Source organism: Leptosomus discolor, chromosome 10, assembly GCF_034619465.1.
Source record: "Leptosomus discolor isolate bLepDis1 chromosome 10, bLepDis1.hap2, whole genome shotgun sequence".
In the NCBI taxonomy this organism is placed as follows: domain Eukaryota; kingdom Metazoa; phylum Chordata; class Aves; order Leptosomiformes; family Leptosomidae; genus Leptosomus; species Leptosomus discolor.
Genome location: NC_141400.1, coordinates 18,447,478 through 18,466,088, shown reverse-complemented (window position 1 = coordinate 18,466,088; position 18,611 = coordinate 18,447,478). Strand labels below are relative to the sequence as shown.

The 18,611-nt window shown below is 51.7% G+C and overlaps 1 protein-coding gene across 3 annotated transcripts in view; it reads left to right on the top strand.

Moving 5' to 3' along the window:
* The window catches only part of JADE2 (jade family PHD finger 2), a 79,922-nt gene that overhangs the window by 39,426 nt on the left and 21,885 nt on the right, over window positions 1-18,611 (top strand). For all 3 annotated transcript variants that reach the window (XM_086470757.1, XM_086470756.1, XM_086470758.1), the window contains 2 exons: window positions 3,693-3,862; window positions 15,113-15,324. In XM_086470757.1, the coding sequence (XP_086326883.1) occupies window positions 3,693-3,862; window positions 15,113-15,324 (382 nt within the window). The remainder of the gene's footprint in view (window positions 1-3,692; window positions 3,863-15,112; window positions 15,325-18,611) is intronic.

The following is an 18,611-nucleotide window of genomic DNA, read 5'->3' as shown; positions in this document are numbered from 1 at the left end:
TAACCCAAAGAGATTTCTCCGGTCACCCTCAGCACCCTTATCAGACTAAGTGTGTTTAGGTGGTTGTCAATACAGTAAATGACCTGTTCAAGCCGCTCCTTTGATATGTACACAGCATTAATCTTTGCACTTTTATGCCAAGCTAAAAATCGCAGCTCCTTTCCCGCGCTGCCCCGAGCATCCCCGGCTGGCCCAGCGTCACTCTCACCTGTTGCAGCCGGCTCTTGGGCGAGCAGCTTGTGTAACTCGGCTTAGCGAAGGCTTAGGGCGCCGTCCCCGTGCCTGCTCAGGCAGCTCATTCCATTCATTGCGGTCAGAGGATTTTTTTTTTTTTTTTCTCAACAGCTTTGAGCTTTCTCCTGTAAGAGCACTGTGCCCAGCCTGCCTGCTGAGCCACCAGGGGCTGGCGCTTTGCCGAGCTGAGCTGGACCTGGGCTTGTGGGATGGAGAGGTTCTGTCCTTCTTGGGCCAGCACACGTTGCACCAGCGACTCATGTATATTTTAGGGGGTTGGGAGCTTCGTGGATGAGAGTCCTGAAGCCTGACCAGCGCATGCCCAGTTTCCGTGTTACTACTGCTGTCTGCGTTAACTACAGACGTTATGGAATCCCCAAGCCCTGTCCTAGATTACAGTGAGCTTGTTTTAAAATTGGGGACTGAGAGTGCTGTCTTTTCATGGGGTTATTTTCAGATCCTGAACTGAAATTTGGAAATGTCCTCAGGGCATTGGGGCACATCTTTATTTCCAATTTCCTGGTGGGGAAAGTAAGGCAGAAGAGGCAAAAAGAGCCCCTTTCTTGATGTTTCCCTCTCCGAGCAATCAAATTATTGCTTCTGCTGCTCTGGAAGTGTCTCCAGTGGTTGTGACTGCGGAGGACAGCAGCTGAACTATGTGTCTGGGTGCAGAGAAACTCCAGGTTCATTTTCCTGTTCTGCCACAGATTTCCTTCCTGACCTTGGGCAAGGCAGGTAGGGTCCCATTCCCAGGGGCAGCTGTGCACAAGCTTCTTCCCTCGGCGCTTACAGAGCTTAGAGCATCTGATACCAAAATTCGGCTGGTTATGTGATGGACACGGTGGCTTTGCCCCAGACACACCACAGAGCACGAGGCACTCGATGCTCTGATGTTAACTTACATATCAGGACGGAAGGCAGATGAAAGTCTTGCAGGGGCGAACAGGCTTCCCAGCTGGTGCTGGTGCGAGAGCAGGGCTGAATCCTCAGGCGTTGCAAGGCAGAGAAGCTGCTGGGAAGGGGATGGCGTGCTGCAGCGGGTCGCTGTTTGCTTGTTTGTTTCTTTGCAGTGTCTTTCTGTGTTGACAGTTGTGCGGGGAGGCGGTATTTCGGGGAGGAAACGTGAGCTGTGCAAATAACTGCAGCGAGCTCCGGCTCCCAACTTCGCGGAGATCTGTCAGCTGGCACCACAGGCTGCTTTTCATTTCCAGCTCGTCCTCTGCTTGCATGTCATTACGCGCGACACTGTTGACGTGTGCATGGCAAGTGTCATGCATGTTGCCGCAGAGTTGCCAAGAAAAGGCAGAAGAGCTGACAGCCAGCGCCTGTTCGCTTTCCATGCAGGGAGTTCGCAGCAGATGAGGCAGCTCCTCTCCCCATCCCTGGGGTTGTGATTAGACAGTGCTCAGAACAAAACTCGCAGACCACCGTGGGGTGTTCTCCATGGCCAGGCCTGCCAAAGTGCTGCCCAGCACGGTGTGAATGCGGCACTAAAGTCTGTGGCGCGCTGAAAACATCCTGCCGGGGCGGGCAGCAGCTCGGTCACAGGGGCTTGGCGTGAGGGTGTTTTAAATCAGGGGTCACTCTGCCTGCAAACTATGCTCTGGGGAGTGGATTCCTGCACAGAGTGGGTCAGGCATCTCATCTGAGCAGCCCAGGACCAGGATTCGATCTCTGTTGCGCCCCAGTGAATCTGCAGTAGTTGCTTCTTAGGGGTTCATGACTGGAGGAGCTGCTGTTGCTATCAGTATTTGGACCATCGTATCCATTGGACCTCATTTTGCTCATGGAAAGAGTTAATTTTTGTAGATGAATGGGAAAACTATTGCTGTAGGTAAAGGAGAGTTGCCACAGACCCATGCTGGGACTGACTCTCAGCCTGAGCCCATCAGTCAACTGGTGCAATGGGGCTGGAAATGGAGAGCCTGGCCCAGACTGCCCACATCATCAGGGAGAGGGCAGCAAGCAAAGCTGGGTGACTTCTGGTCACCAAACTCATCTTTCCTGCAGTCAGGTCCTGGGCTGGGCGAGAGGAGAAGCATTGCCAGAGCTGAGGCTTCCTCCAGCCCTTGGAGACCTCTGGAGAGGCTCAACAGACGCCTCTGCTCCCGCCGAGCACTTCAGGCAGGGCACAGCGGGGAGAGGGCGCTGGCTGAGCTCTTGATTCCAAACGTAACTAGGACAGAGCACTGCACTTAAATTCATCCATTGGGCAAAGAGTCTCGTATTCACAGGGCGCAGAGCACATGGCAGTGTCAACCCCATGGCTGAGGTGGCAGGGTGGTGAGCAGAAGCCCTTGCCTTAGCCCTGTCTGCCCCCCTGTCCTGCCTTTTCGGGGGGGGTGGGATGCTGCTTCACAGCCATGGAGCAGGGATGGGTTGGTGCCACGGTTCCCTCTCGCCAGCAGGACCACTGGTTCCGGGCAGCAGCGTCACTACTTGGAACAACCCCTGTGCTTGCATGTGCTTTCCACATCAGATTTCCCAGTTTCACAGGCAGGACGGTGTTTTTCTCCCAAATGGGCTGTATTTCCCCTGATAAGATATTCCTGTGTGAGCCTCTCTGCAAGCCCCCGTGGGGAGAAACGACTCCCTAACATCAGGGGGAGCAACATGAGGCTGTGCCGGCAGCTGTAGCTGTAGGTCGAGTTGTTTGACTCGGAATCACAGCACGTAGGAGGCTGCTGCCACCAGGCTGGTGGTAATGTAAGGCGAGGAGGAAGAAAGGAGCCACGCAAAGTGGAAAAATGGCTTAATTTCTTATGATGCAAGGGGGAATTGGAGAACTCTTGAAGAGCAGGCATGTTCCCACAGAGAGCCCAGCGCAGAGCCGCCCTCTCGGTGCTTCCCTGGGGCTGCTCTGCAGCGTGGAGCTGTGCAGGGCGCGGGCTGGTTCATAATGAAAAGCATCAGTGGGTGTTTAGGAAGAATGAGATACGGTGGTAAAGCCTGCGTGTGGCGCTGGTACCGGTTTTAGTGTAGGAAGCCAGCCCAGTGGGAGCCGGAGCCATGCCGCGGCGGGATGTGGGCTGGCCCTCACTGGCAGGCGTGATGCTGGAGCCATGGCACTGCGCTGCTGCCTCCTCGTGCTGCTTTTCTCTGGGGCACTGAGAAGAGCACAAACTCCAGGTTTGAGGTTCGGGAAAGGGAGCTGGCAGCCAGGCATTTTTGGCATTTTCTGAAAATCAGCTTGTTTTGGTGCATCCCAACTCAAACCATCACATAAGGTGCCCAGACCAGCAGTCTCTGGGAGGGTGCTTGTGTACAAGTTGTGGTCCTCAGAGCTCGTGAGGCACAGGAGACAACACCGAGCACAGAAAACACCTTTGATTTTGCTGGGCCTGCTTTCATTCTTAAGAGTCAGGTTTGTACATGGCATGGTCGCACCCTCCATGGCAAGAAATGGGATGCTTCTGTGAGTTGTAGCTCTTTCTCAGCCTCTCCTTCTTTTCTTCCAGGATCATACCCCAACTGGAGAACTCGCCTTCACAGGTTTCACCAAGCAGCCCACCTGGCTCCGAGATTTCGGAAGCTACGAGGACTTACTTGCAAGGAATGAGCCGCTATGACCTGGACGAGCTTGATGCTTGCTGGTTGGAACTTGTTAATATGGAGCTCAAGGAGATGGGTGAGTATTGCTGTTGTTTTTCTCCTTGCCTGCACATTCCAGAGTGGGCATTCAGGCTTCCTAAGTAATCATGTGGAACAAAAAGCCTTGAAGAAAGCTGCTGAGGCTCTCCAGAAGAGACCATGTGGATTGCTGCAGCGCAGGATCTTGAGTGTATCTCGGTGCTTCTTACATAGAGGTTTTGGGACATGGTGCAAGAAGAACGGGGCAAACCAGCTGATGGCAGGAACAGTGCAGCGTGGCCCGTGGAGCACGGGTCTGATTTGCAGAAGAACTGATAGATCCAGATCACTCATGACCGTGCTCTGATTGCATGACTGTCATCGTCATCTCCCGTACTGATCCCTGCAGCATCTGTACGCAGGAGAAGGTGTTGGTCAGGATGGGTGTGTTGAGCCTGTCTCCTCTTCCTTTGACTGGCAGACATGAAAGTATTTCTCCAGCATTTCTCCAACTGTAGCCAACTGGGCAGATGGAGTCAGAGAAAAGAGGATTTCCTAGTCAAAACATGTAATTCTCAGAAATACTGGTCCTGGGTTGTCTCTCCTTTCCCAGGTGTCTGTAAATATCACGGCATAACGTTGCCTGCATCGCTGCTGTTAGATCACTGCACATTTTTAAAACCCATTAGTGCATTTCGGTTGAGTGCAAGTTCCTGGACTTGGAATTTGACCATTGGCACTACTGCTTAGCATGGTCTGCTGGGCAGATTTGTTGGCACAGACACGTGGCTGTGCAGTCCTGCCAGACTGTGGAGGGATTTTCCAGTCCTTGTTAGGGAAGGGTTGCTGTGGTGCGGCTGCTGCTGTGCAGGTAAGAATAACAACACAATAAAACATTCACCTTGTGAGGTCAGTGAAAGCTGAAGCGTGCCTACATGAAGCATTGCTTCCCCCTTGCAAAGGTCTTTCAAGGGTGGGACAAAGTATGTTATCAGGTGTTTGAGCAGATGGGATTGTGCACTGCTGGACAGGAAGATTGTGCTGAGTCTCACAGCCTGCTGGCTAAGAGCTGCAGCAAGGTTCAGTAGCAATTGCAGTTAGATTTAGTTCAGCAAGCTTGCACGGAGCATAAATGAGCTCAGAAGTTGGCCACCACATTGGCTGATCTTGGTTGCAGAAGATCTCTGTTCTTCTGATGTACTCATGGTTTACAATAAAAATTTTGTTACCATGTTCTCTGGGACCTTGAGGAAGTTGTAGAGGCTGCTTTTAGCGTTTGGCTGATTATCTATTACATGTATCCTTTATATTGGGTTTGCTGTTATCTTGGTGGTGTGGAGCAAATTGCAGTCAGCTTTGCCCTCATTAGCTGGTCCTGGATTAGCAGCCTCAGCTCTGTCATTAGCACACCCAGGTTCTGAGATACTGGCAGCTACAGTCAAGTCCTTGGGCAGAGCAGAGTGTGCTCCTGGGCAAAACCAAGTGGCTCGGTCCTGCTGAGTTACCTTGCAGAGGATCCACCCTCCCTAACACTGCACAGCTGCTGTTACTGCATCAAGAAACCAGCTCGTACCACACGGGTCGTCCTGCTGACTCCCCTGTGCTTTCACTGTGTCTCCTCTGCATTTCCCTCGCTGTCTCCACAGCTGGGTGGCCGTCAGAGGTGTCTCTGGGCTTCAGAGAAGGGTTGTCTCTATTCCCACTTCCCCCTTGTATGCGTTGCATAAATCTGTAGAAAGGCAGCGGGCAGAGATTTGGCTTCTCCAGCTCGGCTGGGTTAAATTTGGCTCACTTTATTATTTCTTCAAAGTATTAGATTACAAATGCAATGTCTTAAATGGCTTTCAGATGTGGAGCTCCCATGCTGACGGGTAACTGGATGGTTGAGATGAGACGGATGCCATCGGGGCAGGGATGCCCCTGCCCCAGGCCGGACGGGAGCTGGCTGTCCCCCACGGCTGCGAGCAGCACATCACCTTGGGGCTGGCGTGTGCCAAACCTGAGCGTGTTGGGGCAGAGAGGCGGCTTCGCCAGCGGCCCGTGTTGGATTGAAGAGGGGAGCTTGGCCATGGTCACAGCCCTATGCCCCTGGTAGCCCCACTCCTTGCAGGCGCCTTGGGTGGGCTGGCATCGCAGCATCCCCAGGAGCACGGCCGGACCCTGATGTCGGGACTGAGGCGATGCTTTGCCACTGACCCTCTGTGCAGTTTTGAGCAAGCTGTGTTTTGCTTCCTCTGGCTGGTTGTTGTTTATCAGCCAGTCAGCTTTTTCAAGGATGGTCCTTAGGGAGGTGTTGGGACCACGGTCTCCGGCGAAGCCCCTGCCATTACCAACGATAGATGGTGATAACAAACCCAGGGGATTTCAGCAGTGGTAATGCAGAGCACCTCATTGTCCATCAGCTGATTCTCCAGCCCATTGCTGTTGCTGAAAGAGCACTGTAATTACTGGGTGAGCCTTAAATATGCTGGGGAGAGAGTAGCTTTGCAAACCAGCATTTGGCATGTGAAATCCACTGCGGATATGGCTTCAGCCCGAAGGATTCTGGTATCTCACCCCATCCCCCAGCCCTCCTGACTTCTGTAGCAGTGCGAGGGCTAGTGCATTTTTTCCAGTGACTTGAAAGGGAAAAACATGTGGCATTGATTTATAACCCATCCCCGGCACCACAGGAGCTGGGCGTCTGGCAGGTAGGGAGCGGGACGGGTGCTGGCACTCCCGGCTGCAGGACCACAGTCCCGTCACCCACACCAGCCGTGCCTGGGGCTGCCCCGGGGGCTGGACCCCAGTGGCAGTGGGGCATCAAGGCTGCTCGGGCTTCTTTTTGGGGAGGGGGTGCATTTTCCCGCCTGTGGAAGTGATGGGGTTTGGGTGCTTAGAGAGGAACGCTGTTGCAGGAAATCTGTGGCTGCTCACCTTCTGGGCTGTGCTGGAGCTGAGGCTCTGCTCCCTCTGCTTCCCATATGGGAGAAGCCATGCAGCGGGGGTGGGATTTGGGTGCCCTTCACCACCCGACGCCGAAGATTGCTGCCTGCCTAGGTTGGTCTGAAGGCAGTCCATAAATAGCGCTTTCTCCCGGAAGCCCTTGACATTAATGACATACTGAGATTTCCAAACCAGCTTTGCTAATCTCTGAGATCATTAACATGACTTAACTGGAGAATTGCAGCCGCTCCTCCTATTCAGAGGAGTCAGGAGTTATCTCCCAGCGTCAAGAGATAGGCAGAAGTTTAAATTCCTCCTGGGTGTTTAGCTGAGCTGTTGTCACTGGGCAGTTCACAGGCACAATGTGTCATTCCCAAAATATTTAATGACAACGAAGGAGCCCGATCTCTGACTGGTTCTTGAGGAGCCATGGGGAGGAGAGCTGGAAAACACCTATGAGATCATCCATCTCGCTTTGCCGTTAGTGCAGCATTGATCCACATAGCACATGCCTTTTCCAGTCCTTTTTAGGTCACCCCAGGGATGGAATTTTATCACTGAGATCAGATAAACCTCCAGATAGCTCCAGCGCTCTGCACTCTGCCGGCCTCTCTCCCAATTAGGTGGAATTGCTCCGAAAAGCAAAAGTTGACACGTAAAAAGCTTTAAATAGTTTTAACCCCCCCTAGTAAGATGCCTCAGTAGCTGTTACTGTACTTGGTAGAAGTGTACCATTTAAAGAACTTGTGTGTGCTAGAGATTAAATCAATATTTAAGCATGCCTAAATGTTTTATTTGTGGCTGCTACAATATGAGATAGTAAAAGAAGTGGGTCTGAAGGAGTCTGAATGAAACCCTGAACCGGATTTATCTATGTGCCACTCCAGGCAGCACAAGCCTTTCCTTTTAGAGAGGAGCCGTGCCTTAAGTCTTTGTTTTTATATTAACTTTTTATGCCATATTTTGTGATCGCCACTAAATCCGAAGTATTGTAGGAGCGGGGCTAGAGAGACTTCAAAGACCAAGGCTGAAAGATCCCTTTGTGGTGATCAGCACTTCATAAACACACAGAAAATCCTCAAGAAATTGCTAAAAATGTTGCCGGAATCAATTTTGCTGAAGGCAGAGTCGAAGTTTCTAAGTATTCCCTTGACTTAATCCATATGGTGTATGCTGCTCACATATGCCCACCACAGCTTCTGTCTTGGGAGCTGGAGGTGTTCCTGGTATTTTATGGCAGGAACATGCAAAGGTCGCATGTATTGCTTTTGAAGCTCCGGGGGGAATTCATCACTGCATACTTGAGATATGTCTGTGTACTAATGAGATGATACCTCCCTCGGCGGAGGTGAGCTTGGTCAAGTAGATGTGGAATAAACTGAAGGCGGTGGAGTAACCGCGGGGAAGATGTGCTCAATGGAGCAGAGGCTGCCATTAACTGTACGCCTCGGAGAGCGGCTGCTTCCCTCCCTGGCAGCGCCGGGAGTCCCTGTCCGAAGCTATCCCCATCCCACTGTGTCCTTTTGGGATTTGGGGAGCCCCTTCCCCCCCCCACCCCCTGCCCCCGAGGCAGCACGTTGGCATTCCCTGGGCAGAGCCTGTCCCCGGGTGGCTGCCACCCACCCGCGGGTGCCCATCACCAGGGCCAGGCTCCATCCGCTGTGCAGGGCCACCCCGATATCTGTCATTTGAAGTTCTTCCATTATTTTAACAACTTTGTGTGCAGTTCCCCACTGTGTTGTGGTGGCAGAGGCACAGCCCCATTCCCCGCTGGTGCAGCCGGCCAGAGGGAGACCTGTGACGGGGACCACTGCCTCCCTGATGCAGGGGATCCAGGGGCTGCCGCCACCCCCCCAGGGATGCTCCCCAGCCCTGGCTGGCGTGATGATGTGCAGAGGTCTCTCCTTATTTTAGTGGGATCCATTTGCTTTAACCACCAGCCCAGCTTCTCCCTTTCAAGTGTCTCCCCCCGCCAGCCCACATCTCGCAGCAATGGCCCTTGCACCCATGCCCCCGCACCCAGGCTCACCCTGCTTGCCTCTCATCGTTTGGGAAAGCTTAGCCCATTAATAATTCCGTGTCTGTTTGGATTTTTTTTTCTTGTTTTGAAGAAATCCTGACAGTTTGGAGCTGTTTTATAACAGCTGTCTGTGCTGCAGCCCACAACAAACATCCATGCACAGCCTGAAATCTTTGTTCTCTGCCGAGACCATAAGCTCGTTGCACAAGTGATCATTTCAGCAGCGAATCTTTTTGGTGCCTGGGTAGATGAACCAGCAAATCTTCCACTGCTTGATGGTATATTGCAAGCAAGAGATGTATTTAATAGAGGTACCGATGTACAGTGTAGAAGTATCTTGGGAACAGATTTAGGGCTGGAAGCTGTTCTCAGTTACACTGCCATTGATCGGGTTTAACGCCGTTGGTATCACTGGGACGTCTGGTGCCCCTGCCAGAGTGAGAACAGGTGAGACATGGTGGTTTGCCGGGGTGCCAAAGCACGGGGCGGCTGAAGGGAAGGCAGGGAGGAGGAAGAAGAAGAAGAATTCAGGCCTAAATAACCCAGGCTAATTTTGTGTGAAAGTAGTCTCAGCTTTTAAGCTTGTCTTTAAGCAAGGAAATCCAGAAGTATTTTCAGGTGGCAGTTCCTTAAGTTGTTGGCAGAGGTGAAAACACCGTGAGCCTCTGGAAGGGAAAGCTAAGCTTATTTAACTCCTTACAGAAACAGATGTGGTGGGAAAGCCATGATAATGTATAGATTAGCAGGGCTGGAAATCACCGGGAGAAGCCTTAGACTTTTTACCTCCATATTTTCAGCCCAATCAGTTTTTCTGTCAAGTCGTTGTTTTGCTGTTTCCGTAAATGCGTCACAGTAATTGCAGTAGTCTCCAGTAACAGTCCAAGTTTTGCTGCTGGGTGGGGTGAGGAGGCTTTCATCAGAAATGCTCCAGGACAGCTCTGCCAGTGCCGCGCATCGCTGGAGAGAGACGGCAGCTTACAGAGCGGCTTCTAAAACATTTTGTCATCGTCTTAAATTTGAGCAATAATTGATGTCAGTGGGTGGCAGAAAGGGTGATAATTGGTTCCTGTAAATCTTTTAAGTGCATTAGCAGGCTGTGTTTGTAACAAAATGTCTAGAAGTTTCACTGAGGATGCTCAGCTCGCGCAGGTTGCATGTCGCTGTTGGTTTTGTCGCTCACGCTTCACGTTAAGGGTCTGTTTATAAAAAACATTGATCAAAGGTTAATGTACAATTGCTGCATCTCCCCAGCGTTGCGTGCCTGCAAGTGGTCAGTTAGAGTCCCAGGTAGTCTGGTGAGGTGTTTGGGTGGTTGTCCCTTATCCCCATGACCTTTGCAAAGGATGTTTGGGACAGGACACGGGATGCCCCAGCCTGGGGCAGGGGTTGCTGGTGTCCCCACAAGTGCCTTGAGCCCATGGGTGCTCAGCTCCCAGCCTAATTCAGAGGCAAATCACAGACTGGTTTGGGTTGGAAGGGACCTTAAAAGATCATCCAGTTCCAACCCCCTGCCATGGGCAGGAACACTTTCCACCAGACCAGGTTGCTCCCAGCCCCATCCAGCCTGGCCTTGAGCACTGCCAGGGAGGGGGCAGCCACAGCTGCTCTGGGCAAAGTGTGCTTCTCCCACAATGTCCTTCTGCACCGTGGTGCCTAAACTCAGTTTTAGCATCTAGCCAGTGCTTTTTATCTTTGGATTCCTTTCATTCTCCCATCCTCCGGGGGGGGAAGGGTCCTCAGCTCAGCTTGCAGAGACAGAAGCTGAAGCAGGCAGGTTTGAAGTGACTCACCAGAGCAAGCTGGTGGGACAGTGAGCTGGAACGATCTCAGGAGCCCCTGGTCCCTGTGCCATAGGTGAACACCCCTGTACCATCAGAGAGCTGGCGTCCCTTCGCTCTCTTTTTCAAAGATACTAAGAGACAAGACTTGCAAGACAAGTCATCTTGCAAGTGCTTTCCTTTTTTTTTTTTTTCCTTAGAAAAAGAAGCCAAATAATTTTGCTTGTTTATGTATATCTTTACTGAAGAGCAGACTCCAAGGTTTATAGCTTGTGAATTAGCTGATGGCACAGCCTGCAGTCCTGATGACTGCTCATGAGCTGTTTTATCTCCAGGTATCTTCCACAGGGTAAAAGGATTTATTGTTTCAGTAAATTGATTTTAGTGGAGCACAGTTTAGTCAGAAATAGGTCTCCGTTTTGTGAAAGGTGGCTCTCCAGCTACTTTTTTTCTCCCCGTGCAGTGAGTTGTTCACACCGCAACAAGGAATAGCTGACAATTCGTTTAGCAGAAGAATATTGCTCCTTCATGCCACATAAATCACGATATTACAGAAATAATTGTAACGGAGAGCGGCGTTGTGTAAAGGAATGTGCCTGGTGGTTCTCCCAGACCCGACTCTTCGGCTTTGATGCCAGCCCAGTGATCCCAGCTCCCTTGGGATAAAATATTTAAGTGCTGTGTTTCAGGTGCCATACGGGCAGGTGCTCCGATGTCTGGGGGAGCTGGGGTACATGGGGCCTTGGCTGGGCCCCTCGGGAGCCCCTCAGGGATAACAGGGATGCTGGGCAGCTGCAGGGATCGTAGCAGACCCAGACGGCAGAGATACAGGGAAGAGTTTTCTGCCGGGAGCCAAGTTCAAACGAAAGGTCAGGTTCCTACACATTTTCCCTTCCTGGATCAGATCTGGAGACCTCCTGTGGTGCATCATCGTCTGGTGTCTCTTCTCCTCCTCCATTTCCAAAGCAAAGTCCCGCTTCTCCTTTGGGTGATGCTTCCTGTGGCTGGGTGCATGCTGCCAACCAGCGTCGTGCTCTGGGCCTAGAGAGGATAGTTTTTCTCCGGCTGGGATGCGGTGGTGACAGTCCTTCCCACCACGGGGTGATGTCTGGGGTGTCCCATCAAAACCGGTCATCGTTAACACACTTGGTGTTAATGGGGGAGAGGGTACGGGTGGCCTCCTGGAAAGGGTGATGGGACATGGAGCCTTTTACTCCTGTGTTTGTGTTTTGACCATGGCTCCAAATTGCCGGTGATTATATGGGCGTGAGATTGAATTCTCACTTCTACCTATGTCCCTGCAGACAAAAACTATGAAGGAGTTTGCAGCTACACTGCCCTTCTCTGCAGAGGCTCAGAAAATCTTTGTTTTCTCCCCCACCTTTTATACAAGACTGACGTACCTTAACCAAGCAAAAATACCTTTCTTTTGGTCAGCAGGTAGAGTCCATGGCGCTGGTGATGGTCTCAAACGTGACTTACCCCCTGGACATCACTGGATTGTTCATTGTAGCCAAGATCAGTATCTGGGTCTTTGCTTTTCCTTCCCCAGGGACAATAGTGGTGTCACTTGCATATGTACACAGGAAGTGTTTCGGTGGAGTATTTTTTTTGATTTTGCTATTTAGCCGGCCACAGTCAATACAGATAGCATTTTTGCAGCCAGAAAGATGACAATTTTATGAATGGAGTTTAATAGCACAAACTTTATATGATGCAGAAGGAGATAAATGGAGCACAAATGGAAAAAGCACTTCACCCCCAGGCCCCATTGTTTAGTGTTTCATAAACGATTAATCGCTTCATCCCCATCAAGTGCAATTGTCAATTCAATAAGCTCCGAGGTATTCTGAATGGCGCTTGGCAAACGAATTCCTAATGTAATTACATCTAAATGGAATGTGAGAGCGCACGCTCGTGCGCGTGCGGGAGGGAGAGGTCTATATTTTTTGGTGTAACGGGACAACTACATTGCACGTAGCTGGTCTCGCTCCGACGCGAGAGTTTTGGGGTTGGTGGGGACTTTCCTCCCAGGGTGAAGCTGGTGATGCCAGGGCATCGCCGTGGATGGAAAATGCAGGAGATGGGATGGGATTGGAGATGGTTCTTTCCACTCGAGGTGAAACGGGAACGGTGGTGATGCCAGTGTGATCCCGACCCTGCGGGCAGGTCAGGGTCGTGATTCCTGTGGAAACCCCCCTCCCTTTCCTTCCTGGCACTGCCTGCAGCTGCCTGCTCTCTCCCTGCCCTCTCCCCTGAGCACAGGGTGGCTCTAGAAGGTGCATGGGGAAAAGCATCAGGAACACTTGTAATGATCATTTTGCTTTCCAGAAAAGCAGGGAGAGCAGAGCCTGAAACGTTGGGAGAAAGGGAGTAACTCCAGGCTGACACTCTAGTATCTGGGATTGTAGTCACAGATGTGGGCTTGAAACACTGACCAAGAGGAGTATATTCTTTGCTGGGCTTGTTTAGAATTATAGAATAGTTTGGGTTGGAAAGGACTTTTAAAGGCCATCCAGTCCAATCCCCCTGCAGTGAGCAGGGACATCTTTATCTGGATCAGATTGCTCAGAGCCCCGTCCAACCTGACCTCAAATGTTCCCGGGAATGGGGCTTCTGCCACCTCTCTGGGCAGCCTGTGCTCATTGTAAAAAATGTCTGTCTAGTCTAAATCTACCCTCTTTTAGTTTAAAACCATTACTCCTTGCCCTATTGCAACAGGCTGTGCTAAAAAGATTGCTCCCACCTTTCCTGTAGGTCCCCTTTAAGTACTGGAAGGTCTCCCCGGAGCCTTCTCTTCTCCAGGCTGAACATCCCCGACTCTCTCAGCCTGTCCCCGTAGGAGAGGCGCTCCAGTCCTCTGATCATTTTTGTGGCTCTCCTCTAGGGGAGGAGGAGGACTTTACGCTCACATAAAGTCACGGCTTGTGGCTCTCCAAAGTGCAACTCGGGTGGTGTGTTTACAAAGGGACACCGTTCAGGCAAAAATAATGCTGTGGCTTTGCCTGTAACCCACTCCCTGCCTTGTGGCATCCGACCGGCACGATGCCAAGAGCAAGCCAGCGGCTCTGGCTCGGGCCACCGTGCCAGCGCAGGATGCTTCACATCGCTGAGCCCAGCAGCCCCCGGGCAGCCCATGCCAGCCTGGGGCTCAGCAGAGATCCCGCACCCATCGCCGAGGCTGCTCCGTCATAAAACAGGTATCGGCAGGTCCCTCGGCGTGTTGCGGCACCGCAGCCCGAGCACTTGAAAGGGCTGTGATAGGGAACAGTGTTGTCTGGCTTAGATGGTATCTCAGACTCGACATAGACATGTAAAATGCCAGGCTAGATGTTTGCAGAGACTTGTCAAGCCAAGGGAAACCGTGCCAATGCGAAACGTTGGGGAAGAGCTTAAAAAGGCAGACAATGGTGTGTTTGCTTGCTGAGTTCGCCTACGGGTTGGTTTCCCCCTTGACAGAGTTTTTTCAGCCGGTCCGTGGCCGTCGGGGGAAGGCGCAGCCCCTGCCAGCCCCATCCTGCTGGAGGTGCTGAGAGCACTGCCCAGGACCCCTGTGGTTCTGTCCCTCCCCAGCCCCGGGGGCCTCTCGGGGCCCCAGAGCTCAACCTGGGACAGGGACATCACACCATGGCTCAAGAGATGCCCAGGATGGCAAATTTCTTTCTGAGCATTTAATTAATAACTGCTTCATATTAGTACTTCCTCAAGCCTTTTTTTCCCCTTCTCTGCTCATAAATGAGGTGTTTTCTTGTGTTGCCTTGCAACAAGAAAGGTGGACAGCAGCATGGGTCAGGGTCCTGCGCTGTCTGGTGCTTTCTGAGGCATCCTGGCCATCGTCATGGATAATATATGCAAATGAAATGCAAAGTTTAAATGTTTTTTATTGCATCCTGTTGGTATCCATCGCTGTCTCTGTGCCTTCCCTGGTGATGAAGTAGTTGTATGAAATAGTTCTGCTAGTTATTGCCTTTGTATTCCTCATTGTGACTTTGGAGAAACCTCTGATAAAGCACCTTTGCCACTTCTTTCCACTAAAGATCCTGGTACAGAGGGAATAAAAGACAACGCAGCGGATCTGAGCCCACCCCTGCCCAGGTCTGACCTTCTGGTTCCTCTAAACCCAACCAGGAAAAAAAAAACTCTCATTTGTCCTCAATTTCAGCCTTCAGCTTCAGTTTTACAGTTCCATTTAATTGGCCTTAAAAGGGTCAATTTTCAGTCTTAACAATTAAAGCATTGACTTCGTGTTGCCAAAGCTTGTCTGAGCCCTCGCTGCAGAAAGCATCTTTGCAAAACTTGTCTCCTTGAACATTTAAACTGTCAGACCTAATTATCCGCATTGCTTCAACTGAATGGGTTTCTTTCCTCTCAGCCAGCAGCAATATTTTGTTACTGTCTATGAAACATAAACTGCATCCCGAGTTAGAAGCAGCCGTTTTCTGAACCACCGCTCTTACCACTGCCGTGGATTTGCCTCTCGAGTTGCGATCTAAAATGCTCAGCCCGTTGCAAAACGCTCCCCAAAGGCAGGTGGGCTCCCACGCCGGAGCTGCATCAGTGTCCTCCTCTGCCTTCTGCCTTGCAGAGAAGCCCGAGCTGGACGAGATCACCCTGGAGCGAGTGCTGGAGGAGTTGGAAACCATGTGCTACGAGAACATGAACATCGCCATCGAAACGGAGGAGGGCTTGGGCATCGAGTACGACGAGGACGTGGTGTGCGACGTCTGCCGCTCGCCGGAGGGGGAGGACGGCAACGAGATGGTGTTCTGCGACAAGTGCAACGTCTGCGTGCACCAGGTGAGCCCCCGCCATACAGGGGGAGCGGCGGGTTTTGGCTGTGGGCTCCTATATTCTCCTCTGTGTTCCTCCCATTCCTGCCATCCCCCTTGCCCTGAGCTGCTCTGGACCCCTGTTGAGCTTTTCTGATGGATTCCCAGTGCGTCTCCAGTGGAACAAAGGTAACAGATGGGGTCTTGGCTTAGCTGGCGAACGGCAAATGCGCTTTTCTCACTTTCTTAGCCCCAACCCTCCAGAAGTGCCCACAGAAATACAGAACCAGCGGTTGGGAACTGCATCTTGCAAGCCTGCGTTGCCCCCTCCTCCTTATTCTCTGGTCTCTGTGACGTTTTATTTTATGCTTCCTCTTCCATTAATGTGCTTATTCTTTCTTTACCCCATTTTTCTTTATTAAACTGCAGCGGGCTCTTGAGCACCCAGAGGTGACCAGTGCTGTGTGCGGGACTGACTGATGGGCTGGGAGGGATGCAGCTCTGCACCACTGCGCTCCCCCTGCACTTGCTGGAGGGTTGGGCTTGCACGGACCTCCAGGGTCCTCCACAGCGGTATATGGGGATGGTAGGACCTTCCAGCTCCACTAGCGTGGGTTTCACAGGGTTTCTGTCCCAGCTTCCCTGCTGTGTGAGAGTAGGATTTAATTTTATTTTGCTGCCTGGAGGAAAATAATTTTATTTTTAGAATTGAATGCAAATGCTTCAGGCCCTGGCTGGGGGAGGGGTCTGTGGGCTCCTGCATTTGGGGAAACCTTGACAAGGAGAAGGCAGCTGTTTGAGGGTGTCCTGGGTCCGGGTGGGCCCAGGGAGGTTTTGCTGGTCGTGCTTTGAAGGGAAGCGCCGTGCGTTGCTGGGATGGCAGCGGCAGCTCCTGCGCTTCACCCTCTCTGTGAAGGGTTTTGTGTTTTTCCCTCTGAAGAGAGCCATTTGCTCATCTTTTGGGCAGCTTTTCCATCAGTGCTTCCTGGAGGTGGGAGAGCATTGGAGATATCTATAGTTGTGGGAGGTGGGTGTTTTGAATGGTTTCCATCAGTGAATCAGATTCCACAAAATATCAGGATGATTTAGGGTTGGGTTTGGAGGGTTTTTTCTGGGTTTTTGGGTTTTTTTTCAGCAAGCCCAAGTGGCAACGTCAGGCCATGAGCTGACGCACCAGCAGGCAGGGGCTCGGGCGAAGGCGGCCAGCGTGCGCAGGGCTGCCGTGGGGACGTGCAGAGCCCGGCTGTGCCCACCACGGCCCGTGGCACCCCGTGGGCTCCGCTTTCGGCAGCGGCCCCAGTGCTGGGAGCAGAACGGTGCTGCAGAAGAGGACACAGCAGGCTGGATTTCAAGGCTGTTGAAAGAAAAAGGGAGATTTTCTGTTGTTTTCAGGGAGCAGAGTCCAGCCCGTGAGCCGCCTGCGATTTAATTTCTGCCCTGATTTACACCCTAAGCCAGAGCCACAGCGCGGGGTGTTACGGGGCGTCCTGTTTCTGATCCAGCCTGCCCTGTGCCTCTGCCAGCTCCACATCCAAAGCCCGCTGGGGACGATGCTTCCCTGCCGGCATCCAGGTGCCGATGTCACAGGCTTGGCATATTGGGGCAGCGGCAGAGGGTAACGGGGGTCCCGCAGGACAAGGCCGGAGCCATGCCTCGTCCTCCTGCAGCCCAGCGGGCAGCATTGTGCTCAGGCACAGTGTTGGTGGGTTATGGTGCCGGGAGGGATCGTTGTAATCATTCCATCTGCATAACACAAGCCATGAGGTTTGCTATTAATTAATTCCTATGAAGCGTAGCTTTTAGAAAGCACATGCAATCCTCACTTTAAAATTTTCAGCAAGGAGGGATCTCCCCCCCCCCCCCCGCCGAATCCCACTGCTACGTCATTGTGGTTCATCGCTCTCACGATGGCAGTGTCACACGTCTGGTTAGCACGGGAATGATCCACCTCCAGCTTCCAGCCACCACACTGATCCTGTCGTTACCAAATTCCCGTTCCCTGGTGTGAGGGCACAGCCGAGCCCTCCCTCTGTTACACAGACCACACCAAGCCTTTCTGTGGTTCAGCATCCTCCCCATTTTTTCAGCGTCCCCTTCTCGGTGACGTTGAGCCCGTGACAGGCAGAGCGATAAAAATAGCTGCTCTGCTCCTACTCAGCATTACTCTGGCTCTGTGTTCTTGGAGCACCTTCTGCCTGGTGCTGGACTGGGAGAGCGTGTTTAGCTGATAACCCATTGCATTTCCAGAGCTGCTTCTTGTCTGGGACAGAGGCCCTGTCATACTTGCTGCTAGGAGCAGAATTGCACCTTCAGCTGCTCTGAAACCTCTAGGAATAAATAACCGAGAGCCAAAATTCTGCTAGAGACGGGCACCTGGTCATAATTCCTGTTTTCCCCAGGATTTTGAGATCAGTCTGCCAGTTTATTCTCCTGGTAGTATATACCAGGCTGATTTTTGTCTGATACTAAATCACATGTTTTATAAATTTTATTATTTCTGTTACAGAAATGATTTATCTGTCAGATTTGGAGGCACTGTGAAACACACAGTTAAGTCTCTCTGAACCATGTAGACTCGCAGCAATAATATTACCTCCCTTAATTCCTTATTATCCAAATAATCTATTCGTGAAGTGGCTTTGTCCCCTTGGAAATCACTATCGAAGGCAATTTGTGCTTTAGAGCAACCTAAAGCCGTGTTACAGTCTGTTCTTGGCCAGTAAAGATTGAGGATACGCTTTTCCCACGCTTGCAGATCTCTGCGTGCCCCCTCTGCCCCTGTCCCCACCTGCAGCACTGTCACCGCCAGTGACAGTGACCTGCAACGGCAGGATGACAAGCTGTTCTTTTTTGGGGTAAGCTTCAAGAAGTGGAGTTGACAAATGTCTGGGCTCAATTTACAGCCAACAGCGCTGGGGGTCCTTATCAGCGCTGCCCACTTGCCTTCTGGAGGGATGTCAGAGCAGCCAGATCCAGAATTAATTACATTGCCTCGCTTAAAATAGTGACACAGCCCCGCGTTAGCGCCCAAGGCAGTTGTCTGCCAGTCTCTGAAATCCCTGTAAGTGCAAGTTAGCGGGACCTGCTGTTAAAAACTGTCTAGTTTTAGTAGTAGCTGTTTAATACAGTCGTAAGTTACGGCTGAAGTGGAAAGTATTTTATCATCATCATTATGTGATACAGCTTATCATTTGGCTCTTCCCCAAGTATGGAAGAGAAATGTTTATGAAGGGCTCTGGCTTCTCTGTGTCCTGCACTATCGCAGCAGGTCAGGGAATAGCGCAGCAGGTCGGGGAGCTCCATGGGTGACCTGAG